Source organism: Lycium ferocissimum, chromosome 7 (assembly GCF_029784015.1).
Source record: "Lycium ferocissimum isolate CSIRO_LF1 chromosome 7, AGI_CSIRO_Lferr_CH_V1, whole genome shotgun sequence".
Taxonomy (NCBI): domain Eukaryota; kingdom Viridiplantae; phylum Streptophyta; class Magnoliopsida; order Solanales; family Solanaceae; genus Lycium; species Lycium ferocissimum.
This window is the reverse complement of record NC_081348.1, coordinates 55,582,190-55,591,861: the sequence shown is the minus strand read 5'-3', so window position 1 is coordinate 55,591,861 and position 9,672 is coordinate 55,582,190. Positions and strand designations below refer to the sequence as shown.

General features: G+C 32.9%; 1 protein-coding gene across 1 annotated transcript; it reads right to left on the bottom strand.

Moving 5' to 3' along the window:
• Positions 1-250: 250 nt before the first annotated feature.
• On the bottom strand, positions 251-8,930 carry LOC132062355 (uncharacterized). The gene is made up of 3 exons (XM_059454939.1): positions 8,404-8,930; positions 6,788-6,934; positions 251-995 (listed from the first exon to the last, which is right to left on the bottom strand). The coding sequence occupies exons 1-3, from the start codon at positions 8,863-8,865 to the stop codon at positions 408-410; spliced, it is 1,197 nt and encodes a 398-aa protein (XP_059310922.1). The 5' UTR covers positions 8,866-8,930; the 3' UTR covers positions 251-407.
• Between the last annotated feature and the right edge of the window lie 742 nt (positions 8,931-9,672).

Genomic DNA, 9,672 nt, shown 5'->3' with positions numbered 1-9,672 from the left:
ATTATTCCATAAAATTAAGAGATATTCCTTCTCTCTTAAATTGCTATAAATTGTAAAATATTACTCCATTATGTTTGATAATTAGTTAAAAGTATTTAAAAGAGTGATAATTAGGAACTTTTTATGTATGTGGATGTAAAATTCTCATGTTGAAGACTAGAAATTTAAAAGATTTCATGTTTTATTGAATTCAAACTATATCACATAAATTGGGAGTACAATTTGATAGAATTTAAATGAATCAAGGGAGTCAAGATAATAAAATTACTCTACCGTTCCCATAAAGAATCAAGGGAATTAAGGAAATATACAAGAAAAAAAAATGCAGCATATATTGTACAAGAAAAGAATTAACAAATCAACTTCAACTCCTAATCCTATGTACAAGGATAACAATGAAAGGGGACCTAAATAAAGATATGTAAGACTGGAGATGGAACTGGTGCTGTTGGCCATATCTTTAGATCAACATTTTCTTCATCGGGGGTTAAGTTTAAGTCCAAGCAAAAAATTCTCTTGCTGCTATTTGACTTCTTCAACACTGGAATCATTGTCGATGTTTTATTAATTTCATCACGGTGACGCCTCATGTGTCCACCTAATGCTTGACCTAAAGAAAACTCCATTCCGCAAATAGAACATTTATGCAACTTGTTCTTTTTGGCTTCAACAACAAAATCTCCGAGTAATCTTGGCCGTTTATGACTTGCACGGTGACCACCGAGGGCTTGGAAAGACGGGAACCGTTTATTACAAGTCTTGCATTCGAAGTCATTCCAATGATCTAGTTTGTTGTTTAGAATTAAGGCGCAGTTAGCCATGGCTTGTGCTTCCACTTGTCCATCATCTTCTCTGCTTCTTTTCATGCTAGTCATGTTTATGAAAATATAAGGATATCTTTGTATACCAAGTTTTTGATACTTACTTTGAAAGAAATGAGAGAATATAGAAGTGGGATATGATACTTGTGTTGGTGTTGTTTCATCACATATATATAGGTTTCAGCTAGGCTAAGCTTGCGTGTTTCTGAAAACGTGGCAGTTTAATTTAACCATGTTGTTCGACTTTACTTGTTGGTTAAGTTAGTCAAAGAAAAAAAGTCAGTCAAATGGTGGATATTTTTAATGTGGAAAATGAGGGATGGAAATTGATTTAAATGGATGTATGTAACGTACGCGTGTCTATCGGACATTTTAAGAGGAGGAGAGTCTGACGTGGGATTCGAGGAGGTTTCTACAAATACTTCTACGTGCTTTCATGAGGTTGAACTTGCAAACGCAGCCCCAATCAGGGGACAACCTTATATAATTTAATTAGGTGCAAAATTTAAAAAAAAGAGAAGTACTTTTAAAATTGTGGTCTAAAATAAGCATGTAAAATGCGAAATTTTAAGTTAAATTATTTCTAAATATAAAAATATTAAATTATTTTTAAATATAAAAATATTAAATTATTTTTAAATATAAAAATATTAAATTATTTTTAAATATAAAAAAGGTAAAAGGGTTAAAAATATCCCTCTACTTTGGAAAAATGGCTAAAAATATCATCCGAACTTATTTTGGGTCAAAAATACCCCTCCTATACTTCAAGTTTTCACATATGCCCCAGTCTTGACGGAAATTATCGCCCAAAATAATCCGTAATCATTTTTTTAAACCCGCTCCATCATTTAAACCCGACCCAACTAAATAATAACCCATGAGATCCCCTTATTCCCCCAATTCCTTCAAACCTACGTATTGGGGGAATAAGGGGATCTTATGGGTTATTATTTAGTTGGGTCGGGTTTAAATGATGGAGCGGGTTTAAAAAATGATTACGGGTTATTTTGGGCGATAATTTCCGTCAAGCCAGGGGCATATTTGAAAACTTTAAGGATGGGAGGGGTATTTTTGACCCAAAATAAGTTTGGAGGATATTTTTAGCCCTTTTTCCAAAGTAGAGGGGTATTTTTTACCCTTTTCCTTATAAAAAATGTATTTTTTTAGCAGACAAAAAAAAAGCGTATCACATAAATTGATCTAATTAAGGGAGTAATAATTTACCATTAGGAAATGATACACAATGACTTATGACTTTTAAAGTAATACTAGAATAACTAATCTCAGCATAACTAATTTTGGCATAGCTTGTCTCCAAACCAAACGACCTCTTAGCGTATACTAGGAGGGCCAAATCACAAGGCCATAAATATATATATATATATATTTTTTGGAGTTGCGTTCCGAAAATCATGTTTGGTCATAAAATTCTGGAATTCTACTTCAAGTTGAATTTCAGAATTTCTCGAAATCTGAAAAACACCAAATAGTTGTTTTCACCTTTTTCACTCCAAATCACTCACAAAATGAAAAACAACTCCAAGTTGTATTAATGAATAATGCCTAAAAACAACTTTAGTTTCTAAATACCATTTTTCACTTTGAAAATAAAAACTATTTTTTTAAATGCTCACAATTTTCATGGCCAAAAGGGCTTTAAATTTAGATTATGATTTCTCTACAAAGTGATTGCTTTTTTCATGTCTGACTATATTATTGGAGTAACTTATACTTCGTCCGTCCAAAAAAGATTGTCCTCTTTTGAATTGACACAAAATTTAGGAGATAAATGAAAACTTTTGAAATGTGTGGTCCAAAACAGTGGCGGAGCCAGGATTTTAGCGAAAGGTGTTCAAATTTCGGAGAGGTAAATATATATATAAAAAAAAAATCGATGATGTGGTGCGAAAATTTAAGTCAAGCTACATAATATTTAGCAAGTCATAAAAGCACTTATTATAGTACTAACAATGTTTATATTAAACTATACATAAAAGACAAAAAAAGAAATTCTTCCGTTGGAAGCATAATCCAAATATATTATTGAATCCTACTCGAGAAGATTTATATCTTAAAATATTCTTGTATAGACTCATTAAAAACAGTACTAAATATCACTTTTTTAAATTAGGCACTACAAAATCACCTAAAATTTCATTATTTATTGTAGATCATATTAACTATAAGACTGTTTTTTGGGTACTTAAGATAGTTCTCTATCTAAACTTCAAATGTATAAAGAGGCATTTTAATTAGAAAAAATTACAAGACTTAATAATCCAAAAAAAAAAGAAAAAGGCAAAACATAACAAAGACATTATGGAATTCTCACCAAAATATTTACGAATAATAAAAAAGGCGTCTACGTTTTGTGCCTAGTTCTTTCCTACTAATTAATACTCTATTTGTTTGATTTATGTGATCTTTCTTTGGCTCATGAGGTTCAAGTTGACTAATTTTTAAAGTTAAATTGACTTAAATCAACTCAATATTCTAAAATTAAAATTTAAATATCTAAAAATTATATGAAAATACTTTGCATTGTAATTCTTCTCATGTCAATATGATTAAAAAGCACATCTAAAAATGTTGATGCAAGTTTTCAAAGTTATGAATTTCGAGAAGTAAAAAGCATCATATAAATTGAAAAAGAATTTTCTTTTTTCTTATTTAGATAGCAATAGAATATTTCTCTTATTGCATTCTTGCAATAACAACACAAGAAGATGTTGACAAGATGTTTTATAGCATAGAATATGCCCTTAACAAGAATCTATATAAATATATAATTGCAGGACAAAGACCCGGTGATGTGGCGCCCTCTAAAGCCTTAAATCCTATTTATCTTTTTTGTTGTTTTTTTAGCCTTTTCCCTAAATTTTTACCGTGGTACTACTCAATACGCAAAAGGCCGAAAAGTCACAACTAATCAAACCTAACCATCGATCGTCCCTCTTAAATAAACAGTGGTTCTCTAATCCCTCACTTGGAAGAACCAAAAAGCTCATTCACTTGTCCCCGGTTTAACTTCAAAAGTTGGTCATTAAGCAACAAATTTCTGTTGCCTTGTATTTAAAGGTTTCAGAGTATATATCTTTTTGGTTGAAGGCCGCTATGAATTTGTTAATTTTGTTCGTTGCACTTGGTTGAACATGGCAAATCTATATAAATATATAATTGCAGGATAAATGTCCGGTGACGTGGTTTGTTAATTTTGTTCATTGCACTTGGTTGAACATGGCAAATGTATGTCAGGGTTTGGTTCTTGCGTTGTCGTCCTTATGCTTTTGGTCTATGAAGACATATTGGGATTATAAAGATTTACCTAATAGTAGCAGGGAGGTTAAAATTGCTCATGTCAGGACGGGACTGACAATTAAATGAATCTTAGCTTTGTTATGGAAATAGCCCTGGGACTGTTTGTTTCTGAAAGCCAATTTGGTTTCTACACTGTAAGTATGGGTTTGGAACCAAACAACAACAGATTGCTTGCCGACAAAAACCATTTTGTCTTGAACTTTTCATGGCAAAATATTAGAACGAAATGGGTCTTGTGACGAAATAAGAGTCCGAGATTGTCGTTAAGAACATGAAAGGTTAGTGTGACGATTGTTCTTCTTCAAAACAATAACTTCCTTTTTTAAATATAGGAAAAAGTGACTATGGTTAGAAGTTGTTAGCCATAGCAGGGCCTGTGCCCAACTACTGGTCGGATGGTTGTCTTTTTGCATTGTAAATATAACTTTGGTAAATAAAATTCTTTATTTTTCAAAACAAGGGGACTTTGAAAGTTGAATTCTCAAAAAAATAAATAAATAAAGAAAGAAAGAAAGAAAATTGATTTAGTCCAAGAGCATTTGTGAATACATCTCCAAATATTATGGTTCTTTTCTCTCTTCCCTCTTTAATAAAGTCTTTACACATTTTAAATCAAGTTTGAACATCAAAATTTAGTTCAAAATTTAGTTAGTTCTGATATCTTATAACTTGGTGCTTCCGTTGTCGTGCATATGATATTTACTGATTTGCTTTCTTCTCCATAAAGGGGCTCTATGTGAAGTTTTTGTAGCCTAGACGTTTTCTACTTTTTTTATGTTTTGTATACATTTTGCTCGATGTCAACTTGTGATTTGAAAATATTGATAGTTAACTATATTAGTTGGCTTCTTGGATGCAGAAGAAACTACAAATTGAAGAGATCTAAAGTAATATGTACTGATTGGCAGAGTTTTGAGGCAAGTCGTGACGGCATAAAAACATGTTGATATCCAAACTGTGAGTTCTCATGGAATTTTGATTTGGCCATAAAAAAAAAAAACTACTTTTTGTTCTTTCTCTTTCATTTATTTCATTCCTTCATTATGTTAAAGCCAACCAAGTTTCTGTATTAACTAACTGTTAAAGTTGCCCGTTCGCTTTCTCTGAGCAAGCCTAAATAGCAACAGTTTTGCCAAATATATTGTAACTTATTTTACCGCATTTAAAATCTATAATTTGTCAAATAACCGTTGAATATAGAAGATAAAAGGGTTATGGCTATAATGCTTAATTGAGGGAATGCATGTTTTTTCTTATAGCTATATAGGGAAGCCAAGAAAGTCTTACCCCTGTGGCTGTGATTCAGAGCATTAGATGAAGCATTTAGAAAAATGGAAAGGAGGTAATTTGCTGTTAGAAGAAAAGGAGACAGAATCAAAGAATGAATAGACTGATATATAGTGATAAGAGAATTTTCTAATGCTATAATTGTTGTTCCTTCTCCACTCAGAAGAGAATCTCTAGATTGTAGGCTAATTTTTTGTGAGCTTTTGTTTTAGTTCAGCTTATGTGTTTGCGAAGTGATATTTTCAAGTTCAAATTGTAAGAAACATTTTTTTTGTTTTTTTGTTTATGGATTGTGTAAAAGAAAGGTCTGATTTTTTACTATCTTTCTATTTTTCCACAATTCTGTGTGTGAAAGTACTTGCTTGAAATAATTTTTTACTGCCAAGGTCTATCATTTTGTTATTTTTTATAATATTCAAATATTGGAAAAGTATCTTTTATAAGTTTGATGAAATCGGTCATTCATGACCACGCGAAGCGCGGGTAAATTTCCTAGTACTTTTATATTAGTGGAAAAGCTCCATTGTTTATTCAATTTTGCTTAGGAAAAAATCAAGTACAAAAAATTGGAAGCCGCCGAGGTTCAAACCCGCGCGTTCGTAGAGATCTGACCACCCTTGACCGCTCAGCTACCACTGTTGGATGCGTCAAGGTTGTTCATGCTCTACTACTTACCCAACATAAACGATATTTGACCTACATACCCGATAGAATTTTCCGGCGAAGGGTGTTCATCTGAACACCCTTTGAAGGCTGTAGCTCCGCCCATGGTCCAAAACAAGCCTTAAATATTTGTGTGGCTGTAAATCATCTCATAAAGTTAAATTGTTTCTAAATATAGAAAGGTGATAATTTTTTTGGGACAGATTTAAAAGAAAAGTAGGACAATCTTTTTAGAACAGAGGGAGTATAATTGTTTATATAAAAAATTCAATATTGTAATTGAAATTGTAAAAGCCAAACCAGTGAAGAGTCTAAAATCTTTTTTTCGAAAATCAGTAGATGGGACCCACAAGTTTAAAGAACTCAAACAAATGCAAAGAGAACCATAAGATAATGTGAACAGCCAATAGGACCCCCATGTGCAGAAAATCGGCGGAACAGAGGTAATTAGGTCGAGTTGAACTGATTTTCTTGTCCAGTTGCATATACCAATGTTTATAAGCAGATATTGGTACAATATCCTTAAAGCGCAGAAATCAAGGAATACCGAAAATACCCTTAGCTGAGAAGCAGGAATGTCGTGTAACCGTGACTTCTTATATAGGAGTTGACTTCAAAATGAAAATAAAGAGCAAGAATGCAGCAAATTCACTTCAAGTAAATCACAAAATGTTAAAAAAGGAAAAGTGATGGACCCTGTCAACTCGATATCCTTTAGAACGAGGCACTTCTTCAACACCCCAGCCAGGTGGTAACTTAAAGTTTGAAACAGAAGTGTATGGTGTAATGGCGGTGGTGGTAGGTGGCACAGCCATTAGTTGACCGTAAGTTGGGTCTCCAAACTATGAATAAAGGTAGTAAATTGGTTAGTAAACCAGCAAAGACACTAATTTGAACATCACGCCATCACTCGTTCATCTTCGTATTCATCTCGCTAATTATTGGCTCTTACACGAATTCCTGGGCTAAAACTTATTCATATATAAGAGAATAAGTAATATACTATTTTTTATTAGTTTCTTTCAAAAAAATATAACGTATCTATATTTTAAATAACTATTTTATATTTTCCATTTTGCTCTTAAGATTTTATAGTCATGAATGTTATGACATGTTTAAGAACACGAGCTTCAAAAGTTTTATTGCCGCACAAATACCGTGAGATGTCAGCAATGCAAATTAGGACCCTAATTGCCCTATCTAACGATAAAATCATATTTTCAAAAACTAGCAATTATAACAAAACGTATACAACCTCCAACAAATCCCAGAAAATTAAGAATTTTGGAGATCTCCCTAGCTTCTCTTTCTTTAATTTATAACTTCTCTTATCACAACACCAGCCGCCGTTGTTCTATCGCCATTTGCCTCTACTCTGCCTCCGTCTGCCGCTTCTTCGTCGAAATTTCACCGTAAAATCAAATGACTAGATCTGTCCGTTTCTTTTTTCCCGTCAGTATTTTCTTCACATGAGTTCTCTCCCATGGCTTCCACAAGTTCTCCTCTCCAATCTCCATGTACACTTGTATATCATTGTTTAGTATTGTATGTCCTATGTATGTCCAAATATACAAATGACATACACATAACATACAATGATATATACTCCCACAAAAATACAAGATATTTACATACCATGCACACAACATACAGTAATATACAGACTTTTATGTTGTTGTATGTACTTGTATGCCGTGTCTATCTCACTGTATATATGGTGATACACAGAACATACAATAAATATACACTAGATATACACCAGACATTCACCAGATATATAATGAGATACACCGAATATATATATTCATTTCTACCTTCAAGCCGCAGAAGAAGAAGAAGAGGCCATAGGAGGTGACAGTACTACTGACGCCAATATTAAAGTAGTGATGTCGCCGTCGATGGCTAATACGCAAGTGGCAGAAGTAAAAGGGAGGAATTCAGAGTTATATCTTATATTGGGTGGGAATAGGCTTTTTCCTCTTTTAGGGGTTAAAAATTAGAAGAGTGATAATTAGGAACCTTTTATGTATGTGGAAGTAAAATTCTCATGTTTAAGACTAGCTAGAAATTTTAAAAGATTTCATATTTTATTGAATTCAGACTATTATCACATAAATTGGATACAAATTGATAGAATTTAAATGAATATCAAGATAATAAAATTTACTTTACCGTTCTCAAAAAGAATCAAGCAAATTAAGGAAATATACAAGAGAAAAAAAAATGCAGCATATATTGTTTATGAAAAGAATTAACAAATCAACTTCAACTCCCAATCCTATGTACAACGATTACAATGACAGGGGACCTAAATAAAGATACGTAAAATGGGAGATGGAGCTGGTGCCGTTGGCCATAACTTCAGATCAATATCATCATCAGGTGTTAAGTTTAAGTCCAAGCAAAATATTCTCTTGCTGCTATTTGACTTCTTCAACACCGGTATCATCGTCGACGTTTTATTAATTTCTTCACGGTGACGCCTCATGTGTCCGCCTAATGCTTGACCTAAAGAAAACTCCATTCCACATATAGAACATTTATACATCTTATTCTTTTTGGCTTCAATAACAAAATCTGCGAGTAATCTTGGCCTTTTATGACTTGCACGGTGACCACCAAGGGCTTGGAAAGATGGAAAACGTTTATTACAAGTCTTGCATTCGAAGTCATTCCAATGATCTAGTTTGTTGTTTAGAATTAAGGCGCAGTTAGCCATGGCTTGTGCTTCCACTTGCCCATCATCTTCTCTGCTTCTTTTCATGCTAGTCATGTTTATGAAAATATAAGGATATCTTTGTATACCAAGTTTTTGATACTTTGAAAGAAATGAGAGAACATAGAAGTGGGATATGATACTTTTGTTGGTGTTGCTTCACATATATATAGGTTTCAGCTAAGCTAAGCTTGCCTGTTTCTGGAAACGTGGCAGTGTAATTTAACCATGTTGTTTGACTTTACTTGTTGGTTAAGTTAGTCAAAGAAAAAAAAGTCAGTCAAAATAGTGGATATTTATAATGTGGAAAATGCGTGATGGAAATTGATTTAAGTGGATGTATGTAACGGACGCGTGTCTATCGGACATTTTAAGAGGAGGAGAGTCTAACGTGGGATTCGAGGAGGTTTCTACAAACATACTTCTACGTGCTTTCATGAGGTTGACACTTGCAATTTGCAAACGCGGCCCCAAAGTAGGACGAACCTTGCTTTATGATTTTTGAAGGTGATTTTGAAGGACAGATTTTGGTTCGGTTCGGTTCTTTCGGTTTCGGTTTTTAAAGTTCGGTTCGGTTCGGTTTCGATTTTTTTCAATTCGGTTTTCTTAATATAATATTTTTTATTTCACTAATTCATATTCTCAAAGTGATACATAGATTGAAATCAAAATCAAACAAACGGACATACGTAAGAACGTAAAACTATAATCATGGAGCGAATTGTTATATTTAAGAAAAATAGTTAAGAAAACATATAAAGGACATACGTTAATCCTAAAGAGACATAAATTACCTTTCTTTGTTAAGGATATTTGAACAATTGAAGTGGAAAATTAGGGATACAAATGCAAAAAATGACGTAT

Excerpts from the sequence above, each read along its gene's own strand:
- LOC132062355 (XM_059454939.1), bottom strand. The coding sequence starts at position 8,865 with ATGACTAGCATGAAAAGAAGCAGAGAAGATGATGGGCAAGTGGAAGCA. Across the intron at positions 6,935-8,403 it reads CCATTTTACGTATCTTTATT|TTTGGAGACCCAACTTACGG; the intron begins TAGGTCCCCTGT and ends CTTTATTCATAG. Across the intron at positions 996-6,787 it reads AAGGATATCGAGTTGACAGG|TATATATGTGATGAAACAAC; the intron begins GTCCATCACTTT and ends AGCTGAAACCTA.